Below are 15,764 nucleotides of genomic sequence, written 5' to 3'. Positions count from 1 at the left end.
TTGCCTACTTACTACTACTCTATAAAAGCGCGCGCAAGCGGGGAGACTTGTATACAAGTAAGTGTGAAGAAAACTTGAATGAAAAATCTTTTATCAAATCAAATTTGTTGCATAGATATTTGAATAACTTTGCTAGCACTGTTGCGACAATTAAGTGTAATACATCAAATTAAAGGATATAAATAAGGCTATCTTTGATGAAAAGTTTATATCGAAAATATTTTTTTCTAATTACTGCTGATTTTAAGCTCTCAACTTGTAAGTAAATTTTCGGTATAAGTTGGTGGTTTATGAATTTTTAAATTTTTTCGGTTTGATTTAGTCAATTATCTAAAACAGGTCCATACAGATGCTTGTCATACCAATCACCGTGCACTATAAAACCATGATTTTATATTAAGGGGGGGGGTAGGGTCTAACGGGTATAAAAAAACACCATTTTCACTATTTTTTTCTAGAGCTATCGTTCAAACAAATGTATTCAAATTTTTTGCATTATAAAAAGCATTGTTAAAAGAACATTTAGTATTTTTTTCGTATAAAAATATTGAAAAATGAGCCGGTGACGGAGCATTTTCGAGGATGCCTTTTAGAAAACAGGATTTGCGGTGGACACTGTATCTCAGCACAGAATCATCTGAAGTCAAAAAATCAGAGCAAAATATTTTTAATAGATGTTTTTCTGGACCCCAACGTTTTTATTTAAATTAAAAATATTTTTATGAAATTTTTTGTGGCTGTTTGAAGAAAAACTACGATTTTTCACATACAAATCCGCCATTTTTCACCTCTAAAATCTCCCCAAAGTAAAAAAAATCAAAAAAGAAAAACGTTGGGGTCTGGTATTTTGTATGTAGAAAATATGTTCCAAATTTGAAAAGAATCGGATAAGTAGTTTTCAAATGACGATGTCCACGGACTTTAAAAATGTGCTTTCAAGAAAAACGCGTTTGAAGTTTCTGCTCTTGCTTTCTTGCAGTATTAGATAGGAGGAGATAAAGGCCTATAACTTCTACAGTTTTGCTTCAATTGACTTGAAAATTTGACACAACATTCTTGAAATGTTTTACAATAAGAAAATAAAAAAATAAAAAAATCGATTTTTTGAAAGTGTTAGACCCTACCCCCCCCCCCCCCCTTAACAACAGCTTGCTAGAACACATCTACGAAAATTTTCCAGAAAAATTGACTTTTTTCAATAAAACCCCTAGCGCATGCTGGAAACTTACTCAAATGAGCTCAAATTTGGCCAGAGTACTTGAAAATGAATGAGGATCAAACCCTGTAAGTGGCGTTGTGCTCAGTAAAAAACGCCGAAAAGCGAACTAGTCTAATGTTTATTTAAGGGGGGGGTAGGGTCTAACACTTTCAAAAAATCGATTTTTTTATTTTTTTATTTTTTTATTGTAAAACATTTCAAGAATGTTGTGTCAAATTTTCAAGTCAATTGAAGCAAAACTGTAGAAGTTATGGGCCTTTATCTCCTCCTATCTAATACTGCAAAAAGCAAGAGCAGAAACTTCAAACGCGTTTTTCTCGAAAGCACATTTTTAAAGTCCGTGGACATCGTCATTTGAAAACTACTTATCCGATTCTTTTCAAATTTGGAACATATTTTCTACATATAAAATACCAGACCCCAACGTTTTTCTTTTTTGATTTTTTTACTTTGGGGAGATTTTAGAGGTGAAAAATGGCGGATTTTTAAGTAAAAAATCGTAGTTTTTGCTTCAAACAGCCACAAAAATTTCATAAAAATATTTTTAAGTTAAATAAAAACGTTGGGGTCCAGAAAAACATCTATTAAAAATATTTTGCTCTGATTTTTTGACTTCAGATGATTCTGTGCTGAGATAGAGTGTCCACCGCAAATCCTGTTTTTTAAAAGGCATCCTCGAAAATGCTTCGTCACCGGCTCATTTTTCAATATTTTTCTACGAAAAAATTACTAAATGTTCTTTTAACAATGCTTTGTATAATGCAAACAATTTGAATACATTTGTTTGAACGATAGCTCTAGAAAAAAATCGTGAAAATAGTGTTTTTTTATACCCGTTAGACCCTACCCCCCCCCCTTAACAATCCATACTAATCAAAACTGTTGAAAAGTAGCTTACAAAAGCTTCAGCTAAGATAAGCTCTAAAACATTAAAATACTGAAAATGGACCTATGTTTCGAAAAATTATCTTGTTGCCTTGCAGTCTTAGAAATCCTCGGTCCCTGTGATTAGGCAATCTAAAAATGGTTGTCAGTTAAGTCAAAGAATTACCACAATTCTGGATTGGTTTTTTATATGATAGGCAGGAGAAACGAAACAACGATAACAATTTGAAAAATATGCACAAAATTTACTTTTTATATAAATTATTAACTTGTTTAGTTATTTGTGGTATAATTTTATCCAAAATTATATAAAAATATAGCAATGGTCAGTTTTAAAATATATTTTTAGAACCTAAAGCACAGATAATTCTCTGTGCCTAAAGCTACAAAGTATTGAAAGTTTAGTTCCTTAGCTCCTGTGGTTACGCATTTTTTTTTTAATTATCGAGAATTTTCCTCATCTATCAAGCTTTTATAAGATCTCAATTTGTATGTAATTTTAAAACTAAGCTTCTGTGAATTTTTTAGCAAACTATAATAAAGAATTCTGAGGGTTAAGTTTTCTGAATGAATTATGGATTTAACGTAAATTATAAAACACATGGAATTTAAGATTTGAATACTGAACGGGTGCCATTTACAGCATCTAAACTCTGAATTTCGGTTCAAAACTATTAGGTTATTTGGAATGTTGAATCTCTGAAAATTACGTTTATAATGATCAACATTCAGAAGTCCCGTTCAATCCTTTTCAAATGCGTAGTGTTGAAAGGAACGGAAATTAGCCACGAAATTTACTACCCGCAAGCTAAAGCTACTCGACCCTTATCAATTGATCGACCATCGCAGAATAAAATGTAACTTTATTTTAAACGGCTGGCAGCGGCGCTGCTAGGCAGAGGTTCAAAAGTTTTGATTGTTGTTTTAATTTGTTTTTTTTTCGTTCAACACCAAAACAAAACGCAAATCAATTGAAGCTGCTGATAGCAAGCCAGAGGATCAGAGCAGGGTTTACTGCCTTGCTTGCGTCTACAAATGATCTGAGAAATACTTACTTTTGTGTTGTATGTTCCTACACTGTAAGTTAATATTAAAATATTAAAATGTTAATAAAGATAAACAATTTTAGTTAAGGAGAAAAACTGCCTTGAGTAAATAAATCAAGCATGCAATGAGTTTTTTTTTTATATTCAGGAATGATGGTATGAATCACGCGATAGGCCCAAGAAAAGGGTACTGGCCCTAGAATACCAAAACAGAAATGAAACACGGAGAAAATGGGGTCTTATACGAGGTTCAGCCAGAGATTGGCGCGTTAGTAGCGTGCAAATACTCGGCTGGCTCGGTTTGGTTTGGTTCGTTTCTCTCGTGCTGTCTGCAGAACATAAACACAGGAAAAAAGATGGTGTTATGTCACATTCGTACGACGTCCGTTCGTCTAGCTCGGTTGGTCCAGGTGGCTGCCAAATCATCCTCGTCAACAGCACAGCAGGGACAACAGTGGCGGTTTCTCAGCACCAGCAGTTTGCTTCTGAAAGGTAAATTGGGGTTGATCTTAGGGATGTTGTGAAATTCACCTGTGCCGGCTGATTGTATCCAGCAGTCAGATGTGTGGTTTGTTTGAAAAATGCGATATCAAAACAGAACCTGAAGATTTGACATATCGTCGTGAACATGTGCTAGTGGTGTGACACCAGCTCGATAAAGTTTATGTCGCGTAGCAGGCGATGCGCGACTATGTGAGTGATAAAAAAGGTAGCAAGACCTACTTTGGACTTACTTTCGAAAACATCACTTTGATTGAAAAGCAATTGCTGTGTTATGTTCAATTATCGGACATAAACTTGATTTTAAAATAATTGACTGGTTTACAGATATATTTCAAAATATCTCACAATGTTTAGTTGATCGAACTCAGTTTTACCTGGGATTCAAGAAATTACGATTGAGAACAGGAACTTCCACGAAATTTGCTTTTGTGATTTCGACACCTTTTCTCAACGTCTAATATCAAACGGAGTTTTAAGTGAAAACATGGTTTTCATCGTTTGTAGCGAATAAATTAGGTCTTCGAGAAAGATTTAAATTCTGGAAAAAATTAAAAATACGTTTGAATAAAAAATTTAGTCAACGAATTTTAACTTAGATTCAAAATCTAACGCTTAAAAGAGAGTGATTTTGGAAAAAAAACTTTTTCTTACTGTAGCTTATCACTGTGTTTGAAGTAATTTTCTTCTTTAGAAAACGGTTCAAATTTGTTAGGTATATACATATATGTATATGTTTATTCATGTAACTTAAGACAAAATCTTTATAATTTGTTACATTTAGGGATACTATTGATTTCAATTTCAGCTACCTAACTACTACAAAAAGTTTCTGATGACTTTCATATCGACTCAACTATTTATATCAAATTGTTATGTCTTTCTTGAACTCTGATATCGTTTTTATGGACTTTAATTGGGTAGGAAGATTATTCCAAATCGAGATGCCTCTAACGAGAAACGAATTGTTATAATAAACAGACACATGCGGTGGGATAACAAAATTGATAGTTCTTGGGTTTCTCACGGGAACAAATAAGCTTTTTATATAATCTGGGCCTCCTTTAGTAAGTATTCTGCGGATTACCACGCAAGATCTATATTTATAAAAACTATCGAACGGACAACCAATTAGCATTTTTTTGAGATGGGAAACGCCTGAAAACCTCGACAAGTTGTAAACATATCGAACGCATGAATTCAGTGCTACACGAAGTCTGTTCATGGTCCTAACAGAACAATTTAAATAAGCGAAATCTCCGTATATAAACAAGGGATATATATAGGTTTTGAATAGTTTTAACTTTGTGTCAATGTCAAGGTGTCTTGTGGTAAGGTTCAACCTTTTCAATGAATCATAGATTTTGCCACATTGTCTATTAACCTGTCTGTTCCATGACAATTCACGGTCAAAAATAACGCCAAGATTTTCAGCATGATCTGTAAAAGCAATTTCAGAATTTGCCAAGAATAGTTATGGAGCTTCGATCATCCTATTTGATCTACTAAATAATAATGCTTTGGTTTTAATTGGGTTGATAGGCAAAAGATTCAAAAGGGACCATTCATCAATATTTCGTAAGTCATAATTTATTTTGTCACTAACAACGTTCGTCGGCAAAGATTTTTCAGAACAGAAGTAGATTTGCACATCATCTGCAAACATCTGAATGCTAAAGTATTTTAAGACTGACGGTAAGTCGTTAATAAAAATGGAAAAAGAATCGGACCCAGAATAGATCCTTGAGGTACGCCGGATTCAATAGGTGTCAAACTCGAAAAGCAATCATTTATATAAACTGCCTGGGAACGTCCTTGAAGGTATGATTTTATCATTTCTGCTGCAGGTCCAGAAATAGAAAAATTCGATATCAGTTTTTCAACAAGCTTTTTATGGGACAACCTATCGAAGGCTTTTGCAAAGTCTATGAGTAGAAGAGTGACTAGTCCTTTTTTATCAAGGGTTAAGGCAATGTCATTATGGACTTTCATTAGGGTGGATTCAGTACTATGATTAGCTCTAAATCCGGATTGATAACTACTTAGTAGGTTATGTTGATTGATATAGTCTGAAATTTGGTTCTTTACTAATTTTTCGAATATTTTTGAAACCGAGCTCAGTAAGCTTATTGGTCGTAAATTAGTAATACTATGGTTGTTGGACTTTTTTGGTATTGGTATAACCTTTACTTTTTTTCCATTGGAAGGGAAATTTTGATGTATTAATAATGGTATTAAATAGGTGATTTAAAACCGGGAGTAAACAAGGAAGAACTATTTTTACAAGTTTGATTGGAATGTTATCAAGCCCAGTAGCATTGGATTGGATGGAAGCCACTGCATTAACAATTTCATATTGATGAACAGGTCTGAAATGAAAACCATTTGATGTTTGGGGGATAGAGATTTCTTGATCATTATCAGATGTGAAATTAGAACAAAAATAGTGATTTACATCTGTAGCAGGAAATTCTGTGACACATGAGGACTTCTCGGTATTGCCTAAACCAAAACTCTTTAAATTATTCCTGAACATTTTGACAGGAAGATTCATGTTCAATTTCGCTTTATCACGCCTTATTTTGGCTTTATTTATCAATGTGTTCACCTTATTGCGCAATCTTTTGAATGTTGTTCTATCATCAATTGATTTCGTTCGTTTCCAGGTTTTATAAGCTAGATCTCTGTTGATAATAGCTATTTCGATATCACGATTAAACCATGTATTTTTACGACGCTTTTTAAACTTCAGAGGGAAAACAAAGGCCTATGAGCAATACAAAGGCCTCGAAAAATTTTCATGTTTGATTAAAAAACGAATCAAACGATGTTTCTTTTTGGAAGAAAAAAAATTTGAAACAAAAATAAAAATTAACTTGACAGAAGCCGCCGAAAATCAATTTATTCAAAAATTAAAATCAATAAAAAAAATGATTAATTCAATTTTTTTATAAAAACTAACAAAGAATAAGTTATGCACCAGATCAATATCGGCTGCAATTGTCCGTCTTGTGTTTTAAAAATTGTGTTTAATTTCTTCAAACTTTTCAGATAAATAATGTATGAATTCTTGTATTATTTCCTTTTTCAGTTTATATATGTCAATAATTTGTTATTATAAAAGAATGAAGTTCAATTCGAATATTTTTCGAACACTATCCAAACGGATTTTCGAATGTTTAATAAGTGATATTTTGAGTGCGGCTCGCCGCACACAGGGGTAAAACATTAAAAAGGCGATCAAAACTATTTTCTGCCGAAACTATGCGTTTTAGACCTATAAAGTCTGCTTCATTTAATATTGGAACAAATTCTTTTGCTCATTGTGGCGCTCCTAGTACACGGATTTGGAAACTTTTTTCACCCACGTGTCGGGAAATTCATTACCTTTCACCATGTATTTATGTCATAACACCAAACGATAGCATTTTGTAAACAACCGCCATGGAAGCCGAACGGAGAGATCAAATTGTGCACAGTTTTCTTACGAGTACGAGTACGAGAATTTCTTCGAAACAGCAATGAATAATTTTTTTTATTTTTTTTTTTATGAAAGAGTAAAGAAAATGCTACATTTGTATGAAAAACAAATTATGAATTCGTTAATAAATGACTGAACTACACGCAATTGTTTGTGTTCCAATATTAAATGAAGCAGACTTTACATCCGTCGAACTTGGTCGTACAGCTTTCGAGCACGGATTCTGACCACATTGTTCTGCTTCAGCGTCCGATTTGGCTGTTTGCTGGCTCGGAATGACCTTATTCCTTCCCGGAGACGAAACCGTACTGTCAGCGGCCTGGAACTTATTGGCCAAATCGCGGTCTGAAAGATTGGGATTCCTCTTGACGGCTTTGATGACTTTCCCACGCAGTTTCCGGTCGACAGTTCCACTCCGACGCTTCGAATGCGGCTTCCGAGCCGTCGTCAATGCTTCCTTGTACTGCTTGATAACACGCCATACGGTATTTCTGGGCATTTTAAGCTGTTTAGCTAGCTTCGATGCCGACAACAATGGATTTTCAAGAAAACTGTGCACACTTTGATCTCTCCGTTCGGCTTCCATGGCGGTTGTTTACAAAATGCTATCGTTTGGTGTTATGACATAAATACATGGTAAAAGGTAATGAATTTCCCGACACGTGGGTGAAAAAAGTTTCCAAATCCGTCCACTAGGAGCGCCACAATGAGCAAAAGAATTTGTTCCAATATTAAATGAAGCAGACTTTAGTGTCTTCGAGACAAATGACCAACATTATAAGGGCAATAAAATTAGTTTTTTGAAAAATTGATTAATCCACCTAGCAGTGAGTTAGAAAAACTAACTTTTTTAATATCCATTTTAGAGCTATATTGTCTGAGAAAAGTTTTTAGTTTGTACCAATTCTAGCAACTTTGCCAAAGAAGTTATTACTGTATCAGTAATCGTTTCAAAGTTACGACATTTTTTTCAAATATCGTCAATTTTCAGGCTTTTCAACATAATTTGTTTGCGAGTGATTTTCATATAAAGTGTGTTCTAGAGAGTTTCTTGCCCTTATAATGTTGGTCATTTGTCTTGAAGACACTATAAGTCTAATACGCATAGTTTCGGCAGAAAATAGTTTTGATCGCCTTTTTCATGTTTTACTACTGTGTGCGCCGGAAAGATTTTAAATTGTTTTTTTTATTAGGATTCTGAACCTCGCTCTAAAAATGCTGTATGCAGTTGGGAATTCGACGATTTGGAGGTATTTTGAGGCGTTGAGACATATTTTACGGTAGTTACTCTCGTACAAATAGAAATTTTCCCGGGTTCAATACCATTGAAGCAACCACCGAATTCCTCGAGGGAGTTTCATAGCGATGACATTCACAAAAACCAAAAAAGGACATGACTGCGACGGTCGTTTTAGAACTGATGAATGTCGCTTTAGGCTTCGGAGAAATTTTCAATGACATTCTGACAGTTATCATCCCTGGATCAGGTAGTGTGCAAACATTGTGTAGAAAACCTTCAACAGAACTTCAGAAACAGTTTTTGGCTTCAACCTGAAAAAGGACAACAAACAAAACAAGAAGGTATAATGTTCATGAGAGGCCAGTAGATTCTAAACCATGAAGTTTCTTAACTGAACGATTCTTCAAATGGATCATTCGAACATCTTATAACATAAACTGAAACTTTTCGTACAGATATTGAATCATCCACGTGATAACTGCTCGCAATATGCTTATTAAACCTAGAAAACTACTCATTTTTTACTAGAATAACTTATGAAAAATATACCTTAAAATAGTTTCAAATCGTTGAATTCCCAACTCCAAGGAGTATTTTTAGAGCCGGGTCAAGAATCCTTAAAAACAAAATTTTTAGGAACAATAGGGAACTAAAAAATCAGTTACGCAGAGCTAAGAGAGTGCTACATCTTTAGTGTCCAGAAACCTAACTTAGTAGGCGTCGCGACGCTAATACGTTCTCGAGAATGCCAAAGGTGGTCACAATGTTCATAATCGATTTGATAGTTTTTTCTAATAGTGTTTTCGTTTATTGGCAGTGGCAACCTAGTTACCCACGAGTTTTGCCCTAACTGCTGTTATTATGTTCGTTTATTAATTAAGAAGTCCACTAGTTTTGCCCGAGATTTGAACCTCAAGCAGGCGGTTGCACCCCGTAAAAGTTGTCAGTGTTGGGGGTAAACATAAGGGTGAGTATAGCAACCATATATTTGCATCGTCCCGGGTAACGATTCTGTTTGTTTATTCCGAAAAAGTTTTGCCCCGCGCTAGTGGAGAAAAACGAAAACGGCATAACTATTTTCAGTATTTGTAGTATAACTACTGAACCGATTTTCATTAATTATATCAGTTTGGAATCGTCTTACCCGAACCCGAATCAATTGACCATGTGCGCGCTCGGCGATCAATGGTGGGAGTTTGGGATGAATAAACCCATTGGGCTTAAAATCCCGGAGAAAAAAAAATCAATAATGGGCGAAGAGCACATGCGAGACACATGGAGTGTATCGAAAGAAGATCCAGCAGTAGACCGATGGAGCGAGACATTTTGTCACTCACGATTACCGTGGTGTAATTGGCTAACGTGCCGCTGTACTAAAGCGAAAATTGCAGGTTCAAATCCAGTCGGTGAGCCGTTGTTTCTTCGATCAAACGGAGCCCCCCATCTTTGATTATTGCAATAGTATGTGTTTTGTTTGTTCTTATTTTGAAATATGCGCGGAGTCAATGGATTACTATACTATAATGATCTACTTCTAATTAAGTTTTATCATTATACACCAAAACATTTGTATTTCGTTGTTCATAAAAAAAATATAAAAAAGTTTTTGTTAGAAAAACTTTTCTCTTCAGAGTGCTCACTTTGCGATGTCCAGAAGAGTTATAGACCACGTTATTTCCCACCACCAAAAGAAAGATCGAATTCTGAAATGCCAATATTTGTTTTTAAATCGACTTTAAGTTTTTAGTTTGCATTTTTTTTCAGTGTAGGATTTCCACAAACTTTTACCATCGATTATTACAATCGAAACTCTTATTTCCTAAAAATCAGTACAATCAATTGAACGGAGCAGTTTTTGAATTAAAGGTTGGAAATATACACTGAAAAAATAAATAACATGATTTTCGAAAAAAAAATCATGAAAAAGTTTTTGTTAGAAACTCTTTCCTCCTAAATATGCACCAGTTGCAATGTATGAATGACTTGTAGGCCTTGTTATTACCAGGCTTTGAAAAAATTTCATCAAATTCTGAGATTGCAGTTTTTGGGAAAATGAGTTTTAATTTTTGAAATATATTTTTCTCAGTGTAGAATTAAAAAAAACATCTTTTTTTTTCTAAAAATTCAATCAATGTGCCAAAATTCTTTCATGAACCTTATTTGTGCAGAAATTGTAATTTTCGAGCAAAAAATGTTTATAAAATTTAATCCTGTAAAATTGTATTTGCCTGAGAAATTTTCAAATGTTACTCTAGATAGTTTTTAGGCAAACTACACAGCAATTTTTTTTTGCTGGAAACCAGCAAAATTTTGCTGGTTTTTGTCCCGCTGACTTTCCAGCAAAATTTTCAGCAATTTAAATTGCTGGAAAAAACAGCAAACGTTAATGCTGGTTTCCAGCAATAAAAATTGCTGGAAAATCAGCAATCCAGATTGCTGGAAACCAGCTATTTCTTTCAAAACAACCGGCTGTATTTAGTACCAAATTTATATTTCAATTCTAAATTAAATATTGATTACTGCCTGTGTTTATAATGAGCAATGTTCCCTGAGAAAAAAAAGAAAAAAATGAGCAATGAAAAAGAATTTGTTTCTTTCATTTTAAAATTATGTTTGGATTTATTTCCAAGAACTTATTTTTTAAACACCGGCCCTGGAGTGGCAGCTTTGTGCCAAAGTGTTGATCATTCGCCACCTGAGAAAAGAGTTCTGATTAGTGTCTTTATGAAATCTGTCCAATAAAAACTCACCCTTGACTTATGTCTGGTTGCTAGAATATAGAGGAAAATAAAAATAATTATATTAATCTTACCAAAATTCGTAAAATAGAGTCTCACCTTGCTTCAGCGTACAAAATCAAACAAACTCCAATGTGACAACTCGATTGCTGATTTTCCAGAAAACTAGATCAATTGCTGGAAAGTCCAGCAATTTGAAAACCGATTGCTGATTTTTCAGCAAAAATGACAAGAACCCAACCGATTGCTGAAAAATCCAGCAATTCGAAAATCGATTGCTGGTTTCCAGCAAACATTTGGATTGCTGAGCGTTTCCAGCATTTTTTTTTGCTGGAAACCGAGGCAAAAATTTACTGTGTAAGTTGCCTCAAGTTGCCCACACAGAATTTTATGCCAAAGTTTCAATGAATTCTGATAGGGTCATGACAATTTCGGGTCGATTTGGCGTGAAATTAGTCAATATCAGGGGTGTCAGGTATCGTGATTTATCAGGATTTGTCCTGATTTTCGAGAGGCCGTCCTGATTTTTCCATGTTTGAAAAATTACCCTTAAAATGTCCTGATTTGTCCTGATTTTTAAATAATATGTCAACTGTAACTAAATTTATTATTCAATGGTGGGAAAATCAAATAAACCTTTAAAAAAATAGTTTAACCAGTTTAATAGATGATAATGAAATTTAAATATTGTTTTTCGATATTAACTTCAGGCCATCCAAGGTTCTTCTCGCTTCAGTTGCATAATTTGAGGCGTCTTCAGCACCTGTATTTCGCCTTTAGTTATGCAATCCAAGCAGAGCTTCGCGTTATTTTCATCAATTTAGTGGTGTCCTGAAAAATCCTGTTTTTTTTTCATCGTGGTGTCCTGATTTTTGTCAAAACCACCTGCCACCCCTGACTTCCATAACCATTGAAAACGTAATGTTTCTTGTTCAATCGAATCGCGAATAAAATTGGATTAATTTCGTTTTGTGTTTTGTCACATTGCTAACTAGTCTAAAAGAAATTGCAATTTGGATGTAGATCTTAGAAATATCCTTAGAAAGATCAATAGCTGTTAATAGCTGCGAAACCTTAAAATTTGTTCTTTCAACGAAATGGTAGATCGTGAGAGTTGATGAGCAGAAATATGATGTGGGGCCTTTGGGCAGGTTAAGGAACGATTGCAACTCCCACGTTTTTGATGCCGATAATATTAGATCATCGACTAACCTTCATGCACGAATATTGTCAAACGGTCGATTATTGCGGTTTCGTATGTTATTGAATTATGACATTTTTTATTTCATTAAACAAAGGATGACTGATTTTTTTCAGCACGTACCCGGGCCGGACAAATATAGGCTATTTTGTGTAAAAACCTGGCCAAATCCGGGCATTCAATTCCAAAATGTCGACCAAAAATCCCGATCAATATCCGGGTAAATTTGGTCAAAACCCAGGCATCACTCAACACCAATCAAAAAAAAATGGCAATTTGTTTTTTCATCAGAAGTTTCTATTTATCAGAAAATGGGTTGGCTTAATAACGGCATGTTATCCAAATTTTTTTTTGTTTGTTTATGCAAATAAAATGAATGAATCCGGCAATATCCGGGCTTTTTCAAAGAAATGCAGGCAACCGGGTCGGACCGCACTTTTATCAAATTTTGTATCAAATATCCGGGTAAACCCGGATAAAACTGGGAAATCTGTCAACCTTAAATTATATACACTTCCAAAAAAAACCATTTAGAAATTCACGCGATTTTTTTTTTTGAAAAAATGTCTTTAACACGTTTGAAGCCGTGGGACTAATTAGCCGCTCAGTTTAACCACACGTTGGAGTACTTTCTCTTTAATCTCTCTCTCTCTAAGAATTTTTTCGGGCCCGGCTAGTAAAACTTCCAAAATGAGCGTGGCGACAAACGTGTTAAGAACAACCTAGACGATGTTCGCGACATATCACTCCATGGTGGAACTTATTCTTAGCGATGAGGACATCTTTAGGAGGATTCGAAAAGGGTCTTCATCATGCAGTGTTGTCAATCAAAATTATCCAAATTCAAACTTGTATTCCCAAATATAATTTATATTTTTTAAACTTAGTTGGATTTTTTTCACAAAAATCTCACATTTCAAATCATTAAACAGGTGATGAAAACCACACCATTGCTTACATCATCTTTTGCTTAACTAAGAAAAAAACCCAAAAAAGACCAAGTTTGTTGCTACGATGTTGTTATTTGAGAACAATTTGCGCACTATCTACGAGAACGAGCGAAGTGTGTCCGTGTTTAAATGGGGCTCGATAACCTTCTCGTAGTAAAACGTATGAACTCGATTCAGAATAATCTCTAATCCCAACTTTGTGGTATCAACGCCCAAACAGATGCTAATTATTGGCGGCGATGTAATGTGTTATGTGTTATGATTGCGGAATGAGTTCAGGCGATTCAACCTTGACCAACGTTTATGGTTTTTATTTTTGCTAGCAACTCTTATGTTTTGTGCCAATAGAACTCATCCTTTGAAATAGCTGACATTATATAGATTTTTCTATATATTTTTTATATTTCCAGAACGACTCTATACTGATAAACATGAATGGGTTTCAGTTGATGGTGAAATCGGAACCGTAGGAATCTCGAACTTTGCACAGGTAACGAATTTTCCGATTTTTCCTTGATGACAGTCGTGGCTAAAAAATATTTTGTTTCTTGGCATTTATTAGGAAGCACTTGGTGATATAGTATTTGCTCAACTGCCAGATGTCGGAACCATTCTGAGTCAGAAGGATGAAGTCGGAGCCCTCGAAAGTGTTAAAGCCGCCAGTGAAGTATACACGCCGGTGTCCGGTGTTGTGACAGAGAAGAATTCTGCCGTCGAAGAAACTCCTGGGCTGGTGAATTCGTCATCTTATGAAAAGGGTAAAGTTCGTTTTGTGTTAATTTTTTTTCATCTTAAAGAGAAGTTCAACTTAGTCTATCCTTTTGAAAAAATCTTTTATCCTAATTTTATCTTTCGTCCAAATTTCAGGCTGGCTGTTCAAGCTTAAGGTAACCAAACCAGAGGAGCTGAAAACACTCATGAACGAACAACAGTATACCGAGTTCCTGAAGTCGGATGGCCATTGATTGAGAAACTAAACTAACGCCGTCTGAACACGTGGTGTGCAACAGGGAAAGCGAGCGCATGAAATAAGAGCAAGTGCAATGCCGGCTTCCAAAATCGCAACAGCTAGAAGTGAACCAAGAGATAATAAAACAGTCAGTTATGAAGTCGATGATCGCTAATGGGCCGCACAGCTACTCCTACAATACACACATCTTATTAGTTACTAGTTGCTAGGTGAGATAAGTACTTGCCTGCCATTGAATCGAATGTTTGTAAAATATGAATTAAACGTGATCTTTGCTTATATGGTTGTTTTAATGGAGATGTTGTGACGAGTTTGTAGTCAGTCCACAATTTTGTGGCACATATTCCATCGGATATTTTATCAAACTCGAGGTTATGAGAGTATTTTTGTTTTGAATACACATTTGGCTTCAGAATTTTTGTTTCAAATAATCTTGTTCGAATGGTTGAATTTTAGTTAGGAAAATGCCAAATGAAATACTTTTTTTATCTATATATACTTTAAGTCGAAAGATTTAATCGATGTTCCTATCTCTCAATCAGCCATGAAAGTGTGTTCCGAAAAGCTTCTATCTCTAAGTTGGTCCCAGTCTTCTTTAGTTGATTGGCTTTAACCCTCATCCGTTCCAGAAATTGCTATTCGTTACAGTCCCAGCCCAGGAATATCAATTTGACACTCCTGACTAAAACCAATATATCTCTCCCAATCGACTTCTTTTCTTCAGTTTTCTTGGTCACTCAGTGAAAATTTTTTTGAGCATACCGTAGCTAATCTACAGCCTTATTTCCGAACCATGATTTTCGGATTTTTTTTCTTAGACTTTGAATAACGGAAAACTTAAGTGTTGCATGTGCATAATGTTCGAAAACCATATTTGAGTAACAATACAAGGTTTCTTAAAATATAAATTTGGTACAAATTGGTTGAAAAAAAAGAGAGACATAGTGATTTTAAGCGAGGAGTGTCCAATGCAAAATTGATGATTTTAAGAATTCATTTAGGGTCTTCGAAGATTTTTTTTTATTTAGATGCACCCGAATAAAGTTACAAGCCACCTAACTTTCAGTAGTGTCATATTGACACTCAAGAGCAGATTAGTGTTAAGGATGCATGTATTTTAGAAGAGGTTTTACGAATACTACAAGAAGCCGCTTTCAAATCAATCCACCTTTCCCGGAGAATTCACCGAAAAATACGGTCATATTTTTGAAAACGTTCACATTGACTTTGAAGACAAAATCAGCGCCCTCGATAATGCGATAATGCAGCACTAAGCCGAATTTATATGTTTAAGTTCTCATTTAACAATTTTTTCCAACAACTGGAATTCGAACCAAGCCATTTGTTGGTTAGCTTTCTAATATCCTCCAACTTAACATTTTCAGGAGATATCAGCTATCAGATGCACAGATAAATATCTAAATACGAATATCAGGTAGAATTAAGTTTGTCAATGTATTAAATTCGTTAATATTAAAAATTTTGGAACGTTAAAGACAATTACTTTATTTTTCTGATTTCTCCTCATACATT

The 15,764-nt window shown here is 34.7% G+C and overlaps 1 protein-coding gene across 1 annotated transcript; it reads left to right on the top strand.

The window, feature by feature from the left end:
* The first annotated feature begins 3,411 nt into the window (after positions 1–3,411).
* On the top strand, positions 3,412–14,510 carry LOC129758687 (glycine cleavage system H protein, mitochondrial). The gene is made up of 4 exons (XM_055756264.1): positions 3,412–3,642; positions 13,672–13,751; positions 13,824–14,019; positions 14,129–14,510. The coding sequence occupies exons 1-4, from the start codon at positions 3,507–3,509 to the stop codon at positions 14,224–14,226; spliced, it is 510 nt and encodes a 169-aa protein (XP_055612239.1). The 5' UTR covers positions 3,412–3,506; the 3' UTR covers positions 14,227–14,510.
* The last annotated feature ends 1,254 nt before the right edge of the window (positions 14,511–15,764 follow it).

Source organism: Uranotaenia lowii, chromosome 3 (genome assembly GCF_029784155.1).
Source record: "Uranotaenia lowii strain MFRU-FL chromosome 3, ASM2978415v1, whole genome shotgun sequence".
NCBI lineage: Eukaryota > Metazoa > Arthropoda > Insecta > Diptera > Culicidae > Uranotaenia > Uranotaenia lowii.
This window is presented reverse-complemented; position numbering and strand designations above follow the sequence as displayed.

Coding starts and splice junctions, on each gene's coding strand:
- LOC129758687 (XM_055756264.1), top strand. CDS start 3,507: ATGGTGTTATGTCACATTCGTACGACGTCCGTTCGTCTAGCTCGGTTG. Junction 3,643..13,671: donor CAGCAGTTTGCTTCTGAAAG/GTAAATTGGGGT, acceptor TTATATTTCCAG/AACGACTCTATACTGATAAA. Junction 14,020..14,128: donor TTCGTCATCTTATGAAAAGG/GTAAAGTTCGTT, acceptor TCCAAATTTCAG/GCTGGCTGTTCAAGCTTAAG.